We start from the raw sequence: 22,326 nt of genomic DNA on the forward strand, positions 1-22,326 counted from the left end.
AGACTAGAGGAACTGCAGCCTGCTGCAATTATTTTCATCAGGTCTCCAGTCTTCTCCATAATCAATAAACATTTCAAGCAAACTGAATGAATTACTCTTGGAATTAAGCCAATAAAATGACATACCTGATAATTGTTACTGGCCTAATACTAACCTGCATACAATTTGCATTTAATTTGCAGTGCATGCAAACCAGTATTATTTTCCTCTCATTGACCGCCTCTAGCTGCCCACAGCCCACCACACGGTTGTGGATGGAATGCGACAAACGTGTACACCAGATTAGCAGTGTAGGGGTGACCCCAGTCCCCCTGAAGCAATGTCTATGTCATCTTCACAGAAATGATGCAGATTTGCAGACACACAATATTTTATAGAAGTGTGCAGAAGAGGCAGACTGCACCATTGCCCTTTTGTGGTTCAGAGAATGAAGGACTGGCTACATAATTTTTAAATTGTTTGGTAAAAAGTAAAAAGAATAATGCATGGGTGCAAAAAAACTGAAGCTTGCGCTATGCTAACTCCCACATATGTGTAGGCAGGAGGAAGTGACAATAAAACATGCCCCTCCTGCCACACCTCCAATTATGCCCTGATTTTAGTGTTCTCCCCTACTCTATTCAGCGTTCCCATGTAGTCTGACGCCCCCTCTATACAGTGTTCCCTGGTTGTCTAGAGATCCCGCCTCCCATATAGCATTCCCTTGTGGTTTATTGGCTCCCCTCCTCTATAGAGTTTCTTGGTATGTGATGGCTGGAATGGTGCGCACCATGGCGAGAGTGCAGGCGATGGCAGTTTTCAAGCCCATATGGTCGGGCTGAGGTAGCTCAATGACAGAACAACAGTGACTGTCAAGCTGATCGAATTTGGTCTGTCCACAATGAAGCAACGAACTTATTATCTTGGGTCAGGTGTCCCCCAAAACACAATCATATAGCCGATTGTGATACGCAATTGTGATACGCAATTGTGATTGTGATACGCAAGCCCCTTCACCACGGCAAGGTAACGATCACGAAGGGGAATTGACACATGTACATGCCTTTTGTTTTGTTGTTGCAGCCAGAAAAATTAGGCAGGCATGTACACGCACCAGAAAATATATTATTGTTGTTTTGTCCAAATCGGGGGGGATGAAGTGAAAGGTATGCACTGACTTAACTAATACTATGTACAGTCACACAGATGCAGTTAAAGGTATACAATGACTGCTGGTATAATACAATGTGAAGTCACACAGGTGCAGTGAAAGGTATACACTAACTGCTAGTATATAAAACAGCGTGCTGTCACACAGATGCAGTGAAAGGTATGCAGTGACTGCTGGGGGTATAATGCAATGTGCAGTCACGCAGGTGCAGTGAAAAGGTATGCACTGACTGGTATATAAAACAGTGTGCTGTCACACGGATGCAGTGAAAGGTATGCAGTGACTGGTATTATAATACACGGTGCAGTCACCCAGGTGCAGTGAAAAGGTATGCAATGAATGTGCCACAGTATAGCAATTAGCAAGGACCAGCTACGACAGACCGGGCTGTATATGCAGTGTCAGTGGGCCACACAAAAAAAAAAACACATCACAAGAACATTAGCTCTCAAAAGAGCTTTTTTGAGGTGCTTTTCACCAACAAATATCAGCACGCTAACCGACCTCCTAACTATCACTATCCCTATCTTTCCAATGTCTCTACCTTCTTCTCTCACTAATATCAGCACAGCAGCACACAGAGTAAGAAAAATGTATGGCCGACGCTGCTGTCTTTTATAAGGGGGGGGGGGGGGGGGGTCCAGGTGGGAGTGCAGCCTGATTGGCTGCCATATGTCTGCTGACTGTGATGAAGAGGGCCAAAGTTTAGCCCAATGATGTAGTATAGGGGGCGGGTCGAACTCGCAAAAAGTTTGAACCGTTCAGGCCATCTCTGTGTGACTCCTGTGTTCCTCATGGTACATTATTGAAATCTAAAATAAAGTACCTAAGTCAGAGGGATATGGTGGCAGTCATATTTATTTACTTTTAAACAATACCAGTTGTCCGGCTGCCTTGCTGATCCCTTTGCCTGCAGTAGGGTTTGAATCACACCAGAAACAAGCATGCAGCTTATGCAGTCAGATGTTAGTCAGAAACACCTGATCTGAATGTTTGTTTAGGGTCCATGGTTAAAAGTATTAGAGACAGAGGATCATCCGGACAGCCAGGCAATGTGAAGTGTCAAAAATAAATAAAGATGGCAGCCTCCATACACCTATCGCTAAAGATGTGCTTTAAACATATATGAGGGGTTTCTAGAAAGCAACAGCCATTTTCAATTAATCCATTAAGTAAACATTTTTTTCTCTTGTAATATGAGCACCCTGTATCTTCTGGTTGTTTCTCCACATAATCATCTCCTTTATTTAAGCATTCATCATATCTTTTTATAAAGCTTTCAATCCATTTTTTCTTGTAGCATCACACTCCTCACCTGTTGGTGGGAGGGGCTTCATGTTAATGCTGCTGAACAAACAGTTACCGGTGTACTGCACTCATGTGACAAGTGGTGCAAGGAGAGAAGAGATGAATATAATAGATGAACAACATTACCTTACACAGAAAAGATACCTTATGTGGCAGATAAAAGCAAATGGCTCATAAGATCTGTACACACGCAAGATAAAAGACGGTAAAAACGAGCAACAACCACTCAAGCGACAGTAAGAAGAAATGACAAGTAGTATAACCACTTTTGGAATGAGTGCCTCTGGCTCCATAAGGACCACAGGCGTTTTTTTTCCCAAAAGCTGAACAGGGATGACTGTGATTGGCTCATATTGATCACGGAGTCAGGAGCCGATTTTATTGGCGCATGGGGCTCTGCTGTCAGCACGACAGCAGAAGATCAGGCAGCAGCAACGAGAGCGTGGAGCGAGAATCGTGAGAGTGAGCGGACTGCTTCGCGAAAGTGTTTGAAATCTATGCCCTGGCAGGAATAACAGCACCCAAACAGGGTGTAGATTTTAATCACTGCTGTCCGCAAAAGGTTAAAGGATACCCGAGGTGACATGTGACATGATGAGATAGACATGTGTATGTACAGTGCCTAGCACACAAATACTGTAAACTATGCTGTGTTCCTTTTTTTCTTTCTCTGCCTGAAAGAGTTAAATATCAGGTATGTAAGTGGCTGACTCGGTCCTGACTCAGACAGGAAGTGACTACAGTGTGACCCTCATTGATAAGAAATTCCAACTATAAAACACTTTCCTAGCAGAAAATGGCTTCTGAGAGCAAGAAAGAGGTAAAAAGGGGAATTTCTTATTAGTGAGGGTCACACTGTAGTCACTTCCTGTCTGAGTCAGGACTGAGTCAGCCACTTACATACCGGATATTTAACTCTTTCAGGCAGAGAAAGAAAAAAAGGAACACAGCATAGTTATTTGTGTGCTAGGCACTGTACATACACATGTCTTTCTTGTCCTTCATAGAACAAATGTGCATTGTAAAAAAGTCTGCAGTGTAATTCACTATTGTAGATCAAGTCTGGTAAATGTTTGCAATCTGTAAAGCCTTATCTACACGAGTAGAAGAGGCTCCGATCCGGCGGCTCGATTAGCCGCCGGATCGCCTCTTCCGCATCCCCGCGCGTACCCGCCGCGTCCCCGCTCGCCCATCGGATACGTCGTCCCCGCCGGCGCCGCTTATCTTCCGCTCGATTCCCTGCCATTGTCCCCTCGCGGGGAACGAGCAGGGAATCGGCGGTGGGGAGATCCGTCCTGTCGGATCTTATCAATCGAGCCACATCAGCGGCTCGATTAATAAGGAACATCGGAGCCTCATCTACGCGTGTAGATGAGGCTTTACAGGGGATACCTATTGATCTTATGACCACGTATGTAAAGGTACGTAAGGTATGTAAAGATAGCCACCAGATCGACCAACAGATAGATCCCACTCTTATCGAATCTGATCAGAGAGGGATCTGTTGGCTGCCCATACAATGCACACAGATTTCACCATGAAACGGATTCAAAACCTGTGGAGCTGCCACCGCCGTCTGCCTTGCCACCCCAAGGCCTCCCCGCATTCGTGTTTCCCTGGACAGCAGCAATAACATCACCTGTCTGCCGGCGCTAGTCCCCGGAGTCAATGCTGTCACTTCTTCCCGTGTCCTCTTTACTTCCTGTCCAGTCCTGTGGCAAGCTGAAATTCAAACTGTAAAGGTCGCTCTACTGTTTGAAGGTCGGCTTGTTACAGGACTGGACAGGTAGTGAAGAAGAGGACATGGAGAAGAAGGCCAGCCGGAAGAAGTGACAGCGCGGATCCCGGAAACTCGCGCCAGCCAGACAAGCGAGATTATTACTGCCGCTATACTGTGTCAGTCGCCGCCCAATAGAACAGCGCTAGTGACGCGCTCCCGACCCGCTGGCGATCAAGCAAAATTTTCCATCTTGACCATTCCACTGAATCAACAGATGTCTGCTGGAAATCTGTCAATGCTTGCGTTAACGATTTCACAGCAGATGAAGCAGATCTGCTGTTTATCGACGGGAAGAGGAGCTAGTGTATGGGTAAAAAAATGACATGGTACACACCCCGCCGACTACACGAGATCTGACCAATCTGATCCGTCAGTTGGATCGGGCAGAACACGTGATATTGGTCACACATTTTTGTCCGGCAAGGCAATATCTGTCGTACGTCGGACATTTCAACCAACTTTTATCTAATGTGCTTACAAAGGAATCGTTCTTGGATTACCCTCCTACATCAGCTCTTTGACAACAGAACTTATAAAGCGGACCTGAACTCAGAACTTCCTCTCTGCTCTAAAAGAACATTTAAGGAAAAAACATTTTTGTTACACCTGATACAAATCCTGCAATAAATCTGCAGTGTGTCTACTTCCTGCTTTCATGGAGACAGACATATTGTTAACATCCTGTGTTTACCAATTAGCTTCTCTGCCATGGCAGTCAGCTGACAAAGGCGAGCGATTAAATTATAACCTGTGATAAGTCACAGATGAGGGGGGATTAGACAGAATAAACTCTCTAAATACATACAGAGTGCATTTATCTATGTTTTCCTTTTGTCCTGTGCAAGAGTTCAGGTCCACTTTATGGAATAAAAGACAGAAAGAGTTCCAACTCAATTGCCGTCGCGTGTGCCGCTACTTCCAAGTGTGTCCTGCGATGAGGTCTCAGACGTGGACAACACGTCAATTGTAAAAATGCTGCTACAGAAAGACAACACCAAGTGATTCCCTGGTTATTACAACATTTTATTAAACCAAATGTTTACAGACAGGAAGTCTACAACTTACACATTGTGGCATGATACAGACTCTTATAGTACAACGTCAGACTGGGTGGCATTGAAAACAACTTACAGGCGCAGTGTTATACCCCCTAAAGACAAGTTCATTCAGGCTCCCTGCACACTGCAAATCCGATTTGTGATTCCAATTTTCCCTGGATGCTATCAAAGCAAGAAGAAAAATGCAGGGAAAAAAACGAAGCATGCAGTAGCGATTAAAAATCGGAATCGCATGTAGTGTGCAAGAGCCCTCAGTTGCATTTCTTTTATCAAGTTTATCATACATCAGTATTGGTTTGATTCACTAAGACAAATAACACCCCTTATCAGAGTAGCATAGCGAGTGCTATGAACTTATGCCTGCTAATTGGCAATGATGAGAGCTCCACTCGTCCTGCCCTGAGCCCCTGAAGGTCCAATCACTTTAAAGGTCATTCTCCCCACACTTTGATTGGCCCAATAGGCTGCCTGTTAAGTTTCCTGTCAAGTGACAGGCAGCCTATTGGGCCAATCAAAGTGCAGGGCTAATGTCCTTTAAAGTGATTGGACCTGCAGGGGCTCAGGGCAGGATAAGTGGAGCTCTCATCATTGCCAATTAGCAGGCATAAGTTGATAGCGCTCGCTATGCTACTCTGATAAGGTGTGTTAACTCTGATAAGGCATGCTATTTGTCTTCATGAATCAAGCCCTAAATGTTTTTAGAATGGGGTGAATTTTTTTTTATAAAAGTACCAAATGTCAAGGCAGATTTGAAACCTAAAGCATGTCAGTGGGCTTGATTCATTAAGCTGCACTGCTAAAGCAGCGCACCTTAAAGTGAAGGAGTGGCCACTATGCATGCTTTACATAGCAGCGCTCCCTGCTATGTAAGGAGTGTGCCTTCCTTAGATAGGAGCGTGCCTTCCTATACATAGTAACTATGTAAGTAAGGCACGCTCCTAAGGAAAGCATGCTCCTATCTAAAGGCTCATACACACATCAGACTATAGTCTTTGGAAAATGAAAGATCACAGACCAATCTTACCACCCTTCATGTAGTATGAGAGCCATACTCTACACAGTCTTTTCTATGGAGCTGAACTCCACATCAGAAAAAAATCTTTGCAAGATGCTGCAGACACAGATGCTGTACAGACACAAAAGATCAGTATCTGCAAAAGATCTGTTCCTGCCAAAGATCCATTCCTGCAAATTGCAATGATAGTCTATGAGATCTGCAGATCATCATACACACATGATTTAACTGACATTCATCTGCAGATCAAGCAATCATCTGCAGATCTGAAAATCCATCCTGGTGGATCTGATCTGCAGATGAATGTCAGTTAAATCATGTGTGTATGATGATCTGCAGATCTCATAGACTATCATTGCAATTTGCAGGAATGGATCTTTGGCAGGAACAGATCTTTTGCAGATACTGATCTTTTGTGTCTGTACAGCATCTGTGTCTGCAGCATCTTGCAAAGATTTTTTTCTGATGTGGAGTTCAGCTCCATAGAAAAGAGTGTGTAGGTATGGCTCTCATACTACATGAAGGGTGGTAAGATTGGTCTGTGATCTTTCATTTTCAAAAGACTATAGTCTGATGTGTGTATGTGGCCTAAGGAAGGCACGCTCCTTACATAGCAGCGAGCAATGCTATTTAAGGCATGCATTAGCAGACTCTCCTTCACATTAAGGTGCGCTGCTTTAGCAGTGCAGCTTAATAAATCAAGCCCAGTGTCTCCACACACTCAAGTTGAAAGTAAACCCAAGATAAAAGTGATACAGAGGCAGCCATAATTATGTCCTTTTAATGCCAGTTGCTTGGCTGCCCTGCTGATCCTGTGCCTCTAATACTTTCAGCCATAGACCCTGAACAAGCATGCAGCAGATCAGGTGTTTCTGACAATATTGTCAGAACTGACAAGATTAGTTACAAGCTTGTTTCTGGTGTAATTCAGACACTACTGCAGCCAAATACATCACATCAGGGCTGCCAGGCAACTAGTATTGTTTAAAAGGAAATAAATATGTCAGCCTCCATATCCCTCTCACCTCGGTTTCATTTTAAAGGGTACCTGAAGCATGGGATATATGGAGGCTGCCATATTTATTTCCTTTTAAAAACTGTTTCCCGGCAGTCCTGCTGATCTCTTTGGCTTCAGTAGTGTCTGAATCACACGCCTGAAACAAGCATGCGGAAAATCTTGCAGGAAGTAGATCAAATGATGGCAAGTGCCAAGTGACACGTGCCAAGTGCCGAGTGACAGTCAGACAGCAGAGGAGAAGACACTAGTGCACACTAACTGTCACACTGGCGCTGCTCACACAGCAGTTCTGTAGAAAGCTAACACAGTAGTGCTACTACTCTAACAACTACTAGCACTGACTGCAGTACTATAGTACTAACTACACAATAGCACAGTAATCCTATCCCCTAATCCCTAACCTAACCTATACCCAAGGCTAATAGCTGGCCAGCAAGCAGCAGCTGGCCTGGTCTGTGCACAGCACACACAGACACATAGCAGCTGCCTGCAGCACACACTCTGACTGTCACACAAATGACATCAAGCTAATTAATGATTTAACAATAGTGTAGTGATAGTGAAGGGGTTAATCACTGAACAGCTTTCAGTTTATCACTGTGTACAGCCCTTGCTAGGCCAGCAGCACTGGAGCACACACTCTGACTGTCACACTATGACATCAATCAAGCTAATTAACGATTTAACAATAGTATAGTGATGATGATAGTAGTGAAGGGGTTAATCACTGAACAGCTTATCACTGTGTACAGCCCTTGCTAGGCTCAGCCAACAACACTGGAGCACACACTCTGACTGTCACACTATGACATCAGTCAAGGTAATTAACGATTTAACAATTGTGTAGGGATAGTAGTAAAGGGGTTAATTACTGAACAGCTTTAGGTTTATAACTGTGTACAGCCCTTGCTAGGCCACCAGCACAGTGAGCATTCAGCTAGCTAAGATGATAGGTCTCATCATGGCAGCCCTCCTTATTATACAGGGGGGCTGGCCAGTGTTCCCCTCTGTGATTGGGTGCCAGGGTTTAGGCTGGGAGCCCTCTGATTGACTTAAAGAGACACTGAAGCGAGACTAAATCTGGCTTCAGCTCTCATATATAGCAGGGGCACGTGTGCCCCTGCTAAAACGCCGCTATCCTGCGGCTTAACGGGGGTCCCTTCACCCCCAACCCACCCCCCGCAATACTTGGTCGTAAAATGGTCGCTGGCTGTCTCTTCCTGGAGGCAGGGCTAACGGCTGCAGCCCTTCCTCCCAGCGCGTCTATCAGACGCGCATCGCCGCCTCTCCCCCGCCCCTCTCAGTGAAGGAAGACTGAGAGGGGCGGGGGAGAGGCGGAGATACGCGTCTGACAGACGCGCGTGGGGCAGGGCTGAGGCGGTTAGCCCTGCCCCAACCAGGAAGCGCTCCCCCGCTGCACGGAGGGGGTTTGGGGGGACAGGGACCCCCGTTAAGCCGCGCTATAGCGGCGTTTTAGCAGGGGCACGCATGCCCCTGCTAGCTATGAGGTCTGAAGCGAGATTTATTCTCGCTTCAGACTCTCTTTAATGAGGTCAGGTGGGGCTGGCCAGGGTTCTCCTCTGTGATTGGCTGCTAGGGCTTCTGCTGGGAGCCCTCTGATTGGCTCCAGGACGTCATCTCCTTAGTTACAGTATTTCGGATCCAGATATCCGCGTATAGCTATATACCGCAGATAGCTATATTGGATAGCGGAAAAAAGTTTGGATATCCGGGTTATCCGGATATCCAGAATCCTGATGAGCAGCACTGATGAGCAGCAACCCCCTTTAGCGCGTGTGGGGAAACGCCCGTCCAACACTTGTGTTGGTGACTGGTCTCTCGATGGTATGGTCGCTCTTTGTATAAAAATAGAGACTATTATCACTTCTCTCCACAGTGGTAATACGAAGGAACGAGAGGTGCGCAAAAAGGTATAAAAAGTTTAAAACAATAAAATTAGGTGAGAAACTGCTTACCTAAATATGGATGTCTAAGCCTGCATGCTAAAAAAAAAAAAAAAATTTGATTGCACAAAAAAGACAGTGCATTTCGTGGGCTACGATCCCACTTCCTCAGGTCAATAACGTGTCTGGTTAGCAGTTCTACGGAGCTCTATCTATAAATATTTTGGGGGGTTTTTGAGCATGCAGGCTTAGACATCCACATTTAGGTAAGCTGTTTCTTACATTATTTTATTGTTTCCATAACTTTTTGGGTGCCTCCCATTTCTGCATATTCCCTATGGGGAAAATCTTGACATTTGTGTCAGAAACATCTGATCTGCATATGCTTGTTCAGGGTCTATGGCTAGCGGCAGATGATCAGCAGGACAGCTGGGCAATCTGCATTGTTTAAAAGTTATTAAATATGGCTGCCTCCCTATCCCTTTCACTTCAGGTTCCCTTTAAACACCAAAAGGGGAGTACAGGTATTGCCAATTTAAGTCATGAAGATCTAAAACCACCTCTAATGACGGAAAAAAAAAAAAAAAAAAAACACGAATCGGCCAGGAACGATCTAGAAAGTGGGCAATTTCAGGTTTACTACACCTATCGAGCACTTGATGTGCATTCATGCTTATTTATGCTGATTGGATCCCTGTTGTACAGGGCCCATGATGTGAGTATCTTTTTATCTGTTTTTATGCAACATTTTGAATAAATTATTTTTGCTTGATACACTTATCAGTGCTTTTAAATCATATTTCGGTGACAGTCACATTGTCCCTGTGAGCACTTGGTGTCTGCAGGAAGATATTTTTAAATGTATGCAAGATCTGCTTTGCCAGCGCTGAGGTTTTTGTGACCGTATGTATTGTACTGTTCACGGTTTGATTTCAGTAGATTTTATATAGTAAATAAAAGAGAAAACTGTTTCAGGCATTTTCCATCTTTTACTACCTTTGACTGAAGCCAATCCTGATGTCATTTTTACTCCCTTACTTTTTTTTCCCTGCTAGAAACTGCACTGTCATATCTAGCTTGCTTTGTAAACACATGTGAGTACAGCATAGATCATATTTCAGCAGCTTCTGCCATCTCAGCCTGTCACATTGAACTGCCCTCAGCCAATCAGTGAGGAGCAGGAATGTTGGAGGGGAATAATCTTCCCTCTCCTTGGCAATGTACCAAATAGAGCCAGAGCCAGACTGATTGAAAAAAGATTCATTACAGCAGAAAAATGTATGATTATATTGAAATGAAACACAGAGCAGTGTGTAAATGGAATTTGAATTTTAGGATGACAAACCCTCTTTAAATGATACCCGAACTGACAGGTGACATGATAAGATAGACATGGGTATGTACAGTGCCTAGCACACAAATAACTATGCTGTGTTCCTTTTTTTTTCTTTCTCTGCCTGAAAGAGTTAAATATCAGGTATGTAAGTGGCTGGCTCAGTCCTGACTCAGACAGGAAGTGACTACAGTGTGACCCTCACTGATAAGAAATTACTACAAAACACTTTCCAAGCAGAAAAAGGCTTCTGAGAGCAAGAAAGAGGTAAAAAGAGGAATTTCTTATCAGTGAGGGTCACACTGTAGTCAGGACTGAGCCAGTCACTTACATACCTGATATTTAACTCTTTCAGGCAGAGAAAGAAAAAAAGGAACACAGCATAGTTATTTGTGTGCTAGGCACTTTACATACACATGTCTATCTCATCATGCTATATGTCAGTTCGGGTATCCTTTAAGTCTATTAAAAAAATAAGATTTGGCCGTCATCAGAGGAATTTCATTCTCTAACTTCTCCCACATATCGACTGAGTACTTCTCTTGTATTTTTAAATAAGAACGTTCCACATTGATGACATTCCCTTAATCTGAACATCAAAAATAAAAATCAACTATGTGAGTTCTTTGGAGTCTAAGAATGAATGGTTTCACCTGAATTAATTCTCATGTGGGTAAGAAGGTGACCTTTCTGCTTGAATGCTTTCCCACACTCTGAACATGAAAAAGGCCGGTCATCGGTGTGAGTTTTTGCATGGGTGTATAGACTTCCTTTGGTAGCAAAACCTTTTCCACACTCTGAACAGGTAAAAGGACGTTCACTAGTGTGATATTTCTTGTGCACACGCAATTGACTTTCCCAGAAAAAAGATTTCCCACACTCTGAGCAAGAAAAAGGCTGCTCATCACTGTGAATCTTCTGGTGGCTCAATAAGCGTTGTTGAGTATTAAAACTTTTACCACATTCTGAACAATGAAAAGCTCTGTCATCTGTGTGACTTTTTTGATGTACAAGTAGATCACATTTCGCAACGTACGTTTTCCCACACTCTGAACATGAAAATGGCCGATCACCGGTGTGAATTTTCACATGTCTGCTTAAACTTAGTTTGGTGGTTAAACCTTTCCCACATTCAGAACAAGAATAAGGACGGTCGTCTGCGTGAGTCCTCTGGTGTGAAAGAAGTTGACTCAGCAGAATGAAGTCTTTCCCACACTCGGAACATACAAAAGGCCGCTCACCTGTGTGAGTTTTCTCGTGCTTAAGCAATTGAGTTTTCGAAAAATAAGCTTTCCCACACTCTGAGCAGGAAAAAGGGCGTTCACCAGTATGAAATATCTGATGTTTAAGTAAGTGACATTTCCAAAAAAAACCTTTTCCACACTCTGAACATGTAAACCGATCGCCAGTATGAAATTTCTGGTGGAGGGAAAGTGAATTTTTATTAGTAAAAATTTTCCCACACTCTGAACATGATAGACTCTCCCCTGTGTACTCCTTCTGATGAGCAACAAGATGTGATTTAATAGAAGATTCCTCAGGATTAGAGGGATCCGGTGATTTCTCCTCATGGTAAAGTCTATGATGTGTATTTCCAGTAATGGGGTTTCCTCCTGGAGAACATTGTGTGACGTCATTATCTTCTGCAGCATCATATGGAGGAGTGATAAGGCGTCCCTCCGAGGGGCTCCCCGTATTCTGCCCATCTGTTGGGGATACATTATTATTAGTAACAGTATATAAATGTTGGATGTATTGAAGACAGCAGTCATGTACGTCAGGCTATGTATTGTAATCATGTACGTTGGTCTTGCAGGCAGGTCATGTATTGCAGGCAGTAGTCATGTATGCTGGTCTGGCAGTCAGGCTATGTATTGCAGGCAGCAGTCATGTATATTGGTCTGGCAGACAGGCTATGTATTGCAGGCAGTAGTCATGTATGTTGGTCTGGCTGTCAGTCTATGTATTGCAGGCAGCAGTCATGTATATTGGTCTGGCAGACAGGCTATGTATTGCAGGCAGCAGTCATGTATGTTGGTCTGGCAGTCAGGCCATGTATTGCAGGAAGTAGTCATGTATGCTGGTCTGGCAGTCAGGCTATGTATTGCAGGCAGCAGTCATGTATGTTGGTCTGGCAGTCAGGCTATGGATTGCAGGCATAGTCATGCATGCTGGTCTGGCAGTCAGGCTATTTATTGCAGGCAGTAGTCATGTATGCTGGTCTGGCAGGCAGGCCATGTATTGCAGGCAGCAGCCATGTATGTTGGTCTAGCAGTCAGGCTATGTATTGCAGGCAGCAGTCATGTATGTTGGTCTAGCAGTCAGGCTATGTATTGCAGGCAGCAGTCATGTATGTTGGTCTAGCAGTCAGGCTATGTATTGCAGGCAGCAGTCATGTATGTTGGTCTAGCAGTCAGGCCATGTATTGCAGGCAGCAGTCTTGTATGTTGGTCTAGCAGTCAGGCTATGTATTGCAGGCAGCAGTCATGTATGTTGGTCTAGCAGTCAGGCTATATATTGCAGGCAGCAGTCATGTATGTTGGTCTAGCAGTCAGGCTATGTATTGCAGGCAGCAGTCATGTATGTTGGTCTAGCAGTCAGGCTATGTATTGCAGGCAGCAGTCATGTATGTTGGTCTAGTAGTCAGGCTATGTATTGCAGGCAGCAGTCATGTATGTTGGTCTAGCAGTCAGGCTATGTATTGCAGGCAGCATTCATGTATGTTGGTCTAGCAGTCAGGCTATGTATTGCAGGCAGCAGTCATATATGTTGGTCTAGCAGTCAGGCTATGTATTGCAGGCAGCAGTCATGTATGTTGGTCTAGTAGTCAGGCTATGTATTGCAGGCAGCAGTCATGTATGTTGGTCTAGCAGTCAGGCTATGTATTGCAGGCAGCATTCATGTATGTTGGTCTAGTAGTCAGGCTATGTATTGCAGGCAGCAGTCATGTATGTTGGTCTAGCAGTCAGGCTATGTATTGCAGGCAGTAGTCATGTATGCTGGTCTGACAGTCAGGCTATGTGTTGCAGGCAGCAGTCCTGTATGTTGGTCTGGCAGTCTGTATTGCAGGCAGTAGTCCTGCATGTTGGTCTGGCAGTCAGGCTATATATTGCAGGCAGCAGTCATGTATGCTGGTCTGACAGTCAGGCTATGTATTGCAGGCAGCAGTCCTGTATGTTGGTCTGGCAGTCAGGCTATGTATTGCAGGCAGCAGTCATGTATGCTGGTCTGACAGTCAGGCTATGTATTGCAGGCAGCAGTCCTGTATGTTGGTCTGGCAGTCAGGCTATGTATTGCAGGCAGCAGTCATGTATGATGATCTGGCAGTCAGGCCATGTATTGCAGGCAGCAGTCTTGTATGTTGGTCTGGCAGTCAGGCCATGTATTGCAGGCAGCAGCCATGTATGTTGGTCTGACAGTCAGGCCATGTATTGCAGGCAGCAGCCATGTATGTTGGTCTGGCAGTTAGGCCATGTATTGCAGGCAGCAACCATGTATGTTGGTCTGGCAGTCAGGCCCATGTATTGTAGGCAGCAGTCATGTATGTTGGTTACATGCTCAACCTAAACCTCCACATCCCCCTTCTCCTATGCACTAGCTTAATGATCTACTGTAAGTACCCAAGATGAGACTAGTGGAAAAGGGAGGAAAGGAAAGTGGGTGGGTGAAAAAGGAGAAAACAGGAGGGGGACTTGTGAAGATGGGTTCACAAGGGAGGGGACAGGTTGAGAGGAAAACACAGGAAAAGGGGCACAGGAGAGTGGACTGGAGGAAAGGAGAGCACAGGACACAGAATTGGAGGAGAGGGGGAGCACAGGAGAGGGGACTGGAGGAAAGGGGAGTGCAGGAGAAAGGATTGGAGGAGAGGCACAGGAGAGGGGGCTGGAAGAAAGGGGAGCACAAGAGAGAGGACTGGAAGAAAGGGGAGCACAGGATAAGGGACTGGAGGAAAAGGAAGCATATTAAAGGAGACTCGAAGAAAGGGGAGCACAATAGAGGGGACTGGAGGAAAGGAGAACATAGAAGAGGGGACTAAAGGAAAGGGGAGCATAGGAGAGGGGACTGGAGGAAAGGAGAACATAGGAGAGGGGACTAAAGGAAAGAGGAGCACAGGAGAGGGGACTGGAGGAAAGGGGATCATAGGAGAGGGGACTGAAGGAAAGGGGAGCACAGGAGATGGGACTGGAGGAAAGGGGAACACAGGAGAGGGGACTGGAGGAAAGGGGATCATAGGAGAGGGGACTGGAGGAAAGGGGAGCACAGGAGAGGGGACTGGAGGAAAGGGGAGCACAGGAGAGGGGACTGGAGGGAAGGGGAGCATAGGAGAGGGACTGGAGGAAAGGGGAGCACAGGAGAGGGGACTGGAGGAAAGGGGAGCACAGGAGAGGGGACTGGAGGAAAGGGGAGCACAGGAGAGGGGACTGGAGGAAAGGGGAGCACAGGAGAGGGGACTGGAGGAAAGGGGAGCACAGGAGAGGGACTGGAGGAAAGGGGAGCATAGGAGAGGGACTGGAGAAAAGGGGAGCACAGGAGAGGGGACTGGAGGAAAGGGGAGCACAGGAGAGGGGACTGGAGGAAAGGGGAGCACAGGAGAGGGGACTGGAGGAAAGGGGAGCACAGGAGAGGGGACTGGAGGAAAGGGGCGGACAGCAAAAGTCCAGTCCATTGAGGAGCTCACATGATATATTCATGTGACATGTTTTTATAGCTGCCTCATTAAAAAAAAAAAGTAAAAAGCAGGCTTCCATTTAAAAAAAATGCCACACTTAGCTGCTATACTTACCTCCAGTTCTTAGTGCTTCTGCAGTCACAGAGCCAGAAGCAGTATGCAGATATTGCTGTCATTCCACTGGCTGCATGCTTGTTCAATTGCGACAGCAAACAGATCAGCATGACAAGCATGCAGCACAGCTCTGAAAGGGAACAGTGATAGCTGGCAGTCTCCATAGTCCTCTCTCATCTCCCTGACAACCAGCAGTAAGGAAGCAGCACAAGACTGGCAGACAGGCTTCAGGGCACAGCATAGAGGAGGCATACGGTCATCTGACCTTCATGCTGATCATTCATACCTGGAACAAGCTTGCAGCCAGGTATCTGATCCACATGCCTGCTCTGGGTTATCAGTTAGCAATGGCTCCTCTCACTTCAGGTGGGTTGCTGAAAGCTGCCCCACCAGGAAAAGGATAGCAGACACCATTCACACCACCTCTAATGCACACTATAAACCATTATAACTGTCCTGTAATATGAATATAACTTACACTAGATCTATTGGATCTGAAATTTTTTTTTAAAGATGTATTTTTCTAAGAAACAAATTAAAATAGACCATTTTGAGTACTTATCGCGACACTTTTTTGGGACGTATCCCATTCCTGCTTACTGAGCTTCAACCCTCCCTGGACGTTTATCCTGGATTCATCCAATTGGTTCCTCTATTCCCAGCAGGCGTTACTGGACTCCCTTCCTGTCATTCAACTCCTTCCCCCACCCACACATCAGCCTGAAATCATTACTTCCCCATGCTGACATTGTTTTCAATCTGGTATTCATGACTCACCTGTGTTAGATATAGAAAAATCCTCTCTGCTTGTCTTCGTGATGTTAAATCCTTCTGCAGACTGATCCCTACTCACATATGTCTCTTCTTCCTTAAGTGTCCTCATCATGTCACCCTCCTCCATAGGCTGCTGATCACTCCTCACACACGTCTCTTCTTCTTCCTCTTTACTTGTCCTCATCATGTCACCTTCCTCCATAGTCTGCTGATCACTCCTCACACATGTCTCTTCTTCTTCCTCTTTGCATGTCCTCATCATGTCACCCTCCTCCATAGACTGCTGATCACTCCTCACACATGTCTCTTCTTCTTCCTCTTTACTTGTCCTCATCATGTCACCCTCCTCCATAGTCTGCTGATCACTCCTCACATATGTCTCTTCTTCTTCCTCTTTACTTGTCCTCATCAGGTCACCCTCCTCCAGAGACTGGTGATCATTCCTCATATAGGTCTCTTCTTCTTTCTTAACTGTCCTTATGTCACCCTCCACCATAGACTGCTGATCACTCCTCACGCACGTCTCTTCTTCCTCTTTAATTGTTCTCAGCATGTCACCCTCCTCCATAGACTCCTGATCACTCCTCACATATATCTTCTTTTTTTATTCCTTCTCTTAAATGCTATATTCCATAATTTCTTGCTCTTCGCTCTAAACCCCAAAAATGACAAACAATGACACATTAGCAGCTAATACAATGATGCATCAGAATATACAATCCTACATGAGTGCCAAAAGTGTTTTCCTTTTCACACACCAAATTACTCTTCAGCTGCATCTCAATATCCTCATATCATCTCTTGTAAGAAAAAAAAGGGGGCCCCTAAGGGGTACTTACCTCAGGAAGGGGAATCCTCAGGATCCTAATGAGGGTTCCCCTGTCCTCTTGAGCATCGGGGACCCAGCACTGGCTCAACAAGCACTAGCAAGCTGTGCACAGGCGCAGTAGCGCACAGCAATATTTACAACCTGCGCTCCTGCACAGGCGCAGTATCAGCTTTCCAATTGGCTCAGGCAGAAATAGTGAAGTCCGATTGGGTTTGCTCTACTACACAGGCTCAAGTCACCTGCACAATAGAGTGGACTCCAGTAGGCTCGGCTATTTCTGCCTCAGCCAATCGGAAAGCTGATACTGGGCCAGCACAGGAGTGCAGATTGTAATTATTGCCACACATGTCGTTTAGGGGCTGCCATCCTGGAAAGGGAAGAGGACAGGGGAGGCTTCATTAGGATCCAGAAGCTTCCCCCTCCCAAGGTAAGTACCCCCTAAGGGCATTTTTTTTAAAATTACAGTTTTCCTTTGTAGTTTTAAGCCCTCAGTCCCACTTACCTGATAATGAGGGGTGGCGTGATCTTTCTGTGCACAAGCCTGGGAATAAAGAGAACCTGTACATCTCTCTGGTGGGTTTCTGTTACTGGAAACAAACACTCGCCGCCGGCCTTTGATATGAGCGACCGGAGCGGTCGCTCAGGGCGCCGACTTCCAAGGGGGCGCCTATAGCTGGTTGCCTATACTGAGGGCACCTACACCTGATTTCCTATACTGGGGGCACCTATAGCTGGCTACCTTTACTGAGGGCTCCAACACCTGGCTACCTATGCTGGAGGCACCTACGCCTGGCTACCTATGGGGGGGATGGAGACCTTCAACTGACTTCCTATACTGGGGGCACCTATGCTTGGCAACCTATATTGAGGGCACCTACACATGAGATCCTATACTGTGGGCACCTATACCTGGCTACCTACCTATAGTGAGTCTGAGGGCGTTGGGGAAGGGGGGGGGGGCAGCTATAACGCTTGGTGCAAATTGTCATTGCGGTGCTATCATTCTAAATGGGGGGGAGGCGGCTAACTGTCCCACTGATTGTTTTTATTAATATTCCTGAAAGGTTCTAGCCTTCATTCCTTCATTTTAAGTGTATTCAGGATAATGCACTCCTTCCATCCATTTGTGGTTATTAATAGTATTTTTTCTATTATACATATGTGACGTGTCACAGAGATCTGAGCATTTGGCATGATGTGTCACAACGTCAAAAAGGTTGGGAACCACTGTCCTAGGAGATATCTCAGGAGAAAAGGGGAATTGCATATGGGCCTGTGTGTGTGTATATGTGCATGCATGCGTGTGTGTATATGCACATGGGAAGAGGATGAAGGGGGGGGGGGGGGGGGGCACCAAAATCAGTTTTCGCTCAGGGCGCTGTGAAACCTAAGGCCGGCCCTGCACACACTGACTGAATTAATTGTCTCTGTGTTTATCAGATGATGGGGGGATCTAGGTGGACCCTCTGCACTGCTCTCTCCTTTACAAGAAATGAAAGTCTCCTCTTACCCAGTGATGTGAGGGGCGGCTGATTCTCCATCATGGTGTCCTAGAAGTCCTTGTAGAAACAGACAGTGACCACCTCACACACTATGGAAGACAGGCTTGATCAGAAGGACAAAGAATCAGACATTTCCTGCACTGCTGACAATTCCAGTAATATATCTGGTTTCTTATCTCTACTGAGAGCTTCCTGTCCATGCGTTCCACTCCTTCCCAGCTGTGTTGCTGTAACACTTCCTGTTTATGCGTTCCACCCCTAGTACTTCCTGTCCATGTGGTTTGACCCTATCAATTCCTCTCCATGCGTTTCAGCCCCTTCCCTTCCTGCTTATGCATTCCACTTGGTATAAATAATCGCCTTGTGGAGACTAGAGGAACTGCAGCATGCTGCAGTTATTTTTATCAGGTCTCAAGGCTATGCTCCCTAACATTGCAGCATGTTTTCCTGGAAAGAAATGGCGGCATACTGACGGGTTAGGTCCGCCCCCTGACCCCCATTGGACAGATCATTTTATAAATTAAAAGAGCCCGCCCCCCCCCCCCCCCCCCCCCCCCCCGCCATTCTCTTTTTTTCTGTCCTCGTATGGACTGGTCATTGTTTTTTGTTTTGTTTTTGTTTTTCCCTTTAAGCGCCTATTTTGTTTCTTTGTACCTTTTTTTTTGGCGTGTGTACGACGGGTTAAGCCTCTCCCGTCATGGCAGCGGCATTGCGACCTCTAAACGGGGTCTACAAATGCGCCAGCCGTCTCTGGTAGCTGCTCCCCTGTGCTGAACGCAGTCGGGCTAGCGCGGGGTTTGTCTAGCCGACACGCTATTTCCTCACTTCCTGCTCAACGGAGAGGGAAGTCTCGCGGGATTTGCCGAGACTGTCCCTGATTGGCCGGCAGAGCGGAACGGCTTTCCGGAAAGGAAGGATAGTTTAAAAGGACGCCAGATCGGGTACAGCCCTTGCTGGCTGCGGTACCGCTCTGGTCGGAGGTGACAGTGGACGGTGGAACGTTCCAGGGATCCAGTGCGACACTTCAGCAACACAGCAGGAAAGGTATTTGGTCCTGCACTTTACAGGTAGTGGAATTTTTTCAGTTTTTTTTAAGTGTGTATGCTTATGATATGCTATATGTGTTTAGGATGGATGGTCAGGAGACCCACAATGCATCAGCATCAGCATCTCAGGAGAGGTAATGAGAGGTTTTTCAGCCTCTCCATCTAAGTTTATTCACAGGGTGTTTTATATATTATAGCTTTTCAGCACAGGGGTCAGTGGGACTTCTATTTAAAAGAGTGCGCTATCTCCCTTTTCAAGGCGGACTTTCTTAGTGGAAACATATCTTTTTTGTGTCTCCACAGTCCGCGAGGAGGAGAGAAGAGGAGAGAGGTGTCTAAAGGTCACCATTCCTCATCGAGATCCAGATCACGCTCAAAATCAAAAAGGAACAAGTCCACCAGAGAGGCCTCCTACGATGCAAGCTCATCGAAAAGGAAATCCCCTGGAAAGCGTGTGGAAAAGTCTCGCAGAGATTACAATTATTCACCTAAAAGGCGATCATCTAGACAACGTTCTCCTAGTAGGAGGCGTTCCTCGGATCGCTATTACTCCAGTGGCTACTATAGATCACGCAGGAGCAGATCTCCAAGACGAGATCACCGATCAGGGAAAGGAAATTCTCCCAGGAGATATTCGCCAGGCTATGACTATGAATACAGGCATAGGAGACGATCTTACGGCAGGAGTAAATCTCCTAGACCATTGCCTAGGGAGGCCCACAGATTTGATCAACCAGCAAAAACGTTATGTTGGTCATGTGGTCAACCAGCTCTTCCGGACAAGATGGTCTGTGAAGCTTGTTTCACAGAATTAGGCAGGGACAAAGACTCTGAAAACCAGCAAGTCATGTCCTTCATCCAACAGGCAGTGCAAGAGACATTTGAGAAGCTGGCGGCTAATCAGCCTGTGCCCTCTACATCTCAGGCACATCAGGAAGAGTCTACACCAGCCTCAGGCCTACCGCCTATGGGATTCGATTTTGCTCTAGTGCCCGCCTTTGTCTCAGCAATCAAGGCAGCAATAGCATGGGAGGAAGAAAAGGAAGTTTCTCAAGAACCAGACAAGTACTACCCGCATCTAGACAAACAACCAACCAATTTTCCCTTTATGAAAGTGATAAAAGATATATTTTTGAAAGAATGGAGTAAAGTGGATCAGAAGACTTCATTATCAAACAGATTTGCAAAACTTTATCCGTTAAGCCAGGAAGATTCAAAAATTATGGACTCTGCCCCCATAATAGATGCGTCAATTATGAGACTGGCTCGTCATGTTACTCTTCCCATGGACGATGCAGTGTCTTTTTCTAATCCTTTAGATAGGAAAATAGATACTGATATTAAAAAGGCGTTTCTGGCTGCAGGAGCGGCCTGCAGGCCGGCGGTAGCCTTAACTTCTCTTGCCAAAGCTGTAAAAGTCTGGGTGGATAACATCGAAGTCGCACTCAACTCAGACACCGATAAAGCTGAAATTATCAAAGCCTTAGATGAGTTAAAACTGGCCAGTGACTTTATAGGAGAAGCTGCCATAGACACTATCAGATCGTCATCCAGAGCCATGTTACATAATGTTACGGCAAAGAGAGCTCTATGGTTAAAACCTTGGTCTGCAGACCAATCTTCCAGGAATAACTGGTGTAGAATACCGTTTGACGGTAAACATCTCTTCGGGTCAGAAATGGACAATGCCATTGCTAAAGTCACTGGAGGAAAATCGGGACTTTTGCCCCAAGACAGAAAACCCAGGACAACCCGTCAACAGCCAAACAAACCACAGTCTTCTTCCAGGTTTCAACAGGCTCGTACATACAAACCAGGGAAGCCATTTAATAGAAATTGGAAAGGGACACAGGCGTCCTTTCTTAAGTCTGGAAAGCCCAAACCAAATCCAGGAGCAAGTCAGAACTCAAAACCCTTCTGAAGGTGCGACCGCCCAGACAGAGCCAGTAGGAGCAAGATTGCACTCTTTCTGGAAAGTCTGGGTGGATACAGTGGAAGATGGCTGGGTACTCAAGACTTTACAAAGAGGTCATTCGTGGAAATTCAAAAGGTCTCCTCCCAGATCAAGATTTCTGGAAACTCGGCTACCTCCGAATTTGGTAAAGTGTCAGATCCTATTAGACTACGTGAATTCTCTGGTCCAATGCAGGGCCATAGTTCCAGTCCCATGCCAAAAAGAATCAACAGGAATTTATTCTCCATTGTTCTTGGTCCCAAAGTCATCGGGGGGATGGAGACCGGTGTTAGATCTAAAATTCCTAAACAGTCACATAAAAACACGACGATTCAGGATGGAGTCATTACAGACTATCATAAAAGTCGTGAGGGTGAACGATTGGATGGCAACGTTGGATCTATCAGATGCATACCTCCATATTCCAATCAAGAAAAGCTTTCAGAAATACTTAAGGTTTGCGATCAACGGCATATACTGGCAATTCCAAAGTCTCCCTTTCGGAATTTCAACAGCACCCAGAACATTCACAAAGATTCTTCTCCCAGTCATTGCCTCCCTCAGACAGAAGGGCCTAAGGGTCTTCCATTATCTGGACGACATACTGCTTGTCAATCAAGATCGAGAAGTGCTGTTACATCACCAAAAAATATTGTTACAAGAACTGCAGAGACTGGGATGGTTAATAAATTTCCCAAAAAGCCAGTTAACCCCATCTCAAGACATGATCTTCTTAGGGGCCAGATTCATAACCAATCAAAACAAGATCTGTCTGCCGTGCCAGAAAGTAATATCCATTCAGCAGAAGGTAGCATCAATATTATGTCACCAGTACATATCATCCAGAACGTGCCTGAGCCTGTTGGGGACGT

The 22,326-nt window shown here is 45.7% G+C and overlaps 1 protein-coding gene across 1 annotated transcript; it reads right to left on the bottom strand.

Annotated features, from left to right (window-relative positions):
- Positions 1-11,030: 11,030 nt before the first annotated feature.
- On the bottom strand, positions 11,031-18,661 carry LOC137535209 (zinc finger protein OZF-like). The gene is made up of 3 exons (XM_068257024.1): positions 18,463-18,661; positions 16,127-16,775; positions 11,031-12,272 (listed from the first exon to the last, which is right to left on the bottom strand). The coding sequence occupies exons 2-3, from the start codon at positions 16,689-16,691 to the stop codon at positions 11,200-11,202; spliced, it is 1,638 nt and encodes a 545-aa protein (XP_068113125.1). The 5' UTR covers positions 16,692-16,775; positions 18,463-18,661; the 3' UTR covers positions 11,031-11,199.
- Positions 18,662-22,326: the final 3,665 nt, after the last annotated feature.

Source organism: Hyperolius riggenbachi, chromosome 10, assembly GCF_040937935.1.
Source record: "Hyperolius riggenbachi isolate aHypRig1 chromosome 10, aHypRig1.pri, whole genome shotgun sequence".
NCBI classification, from domain to species: domain Eukaryota; kingdom Metazoa; phylum Chordata; class Amphibia; order Anura; family Hyperoliidae; genus Hyperolius; species Hyperolius riggenbachi.

What these genes read in the sequence shown, in the direction of transcription:
- LOC137535209 (XM_068257024.1), bottom strand. Translation starts at nt 16,691, where the DNA reads ATGGAGGAGGGTGACATGCTGAGAACAATTAAAGAGGAAGAAGAGACG. An exon ending in TTTTTCTATATCTAACACAG is followed by an intron (nt 12,273 to 16,126) that starts GTGAGTCATGAA and finishes TATCCCCAACAG; the next exon opens with ATGGGCAGAATACGGGGAGC.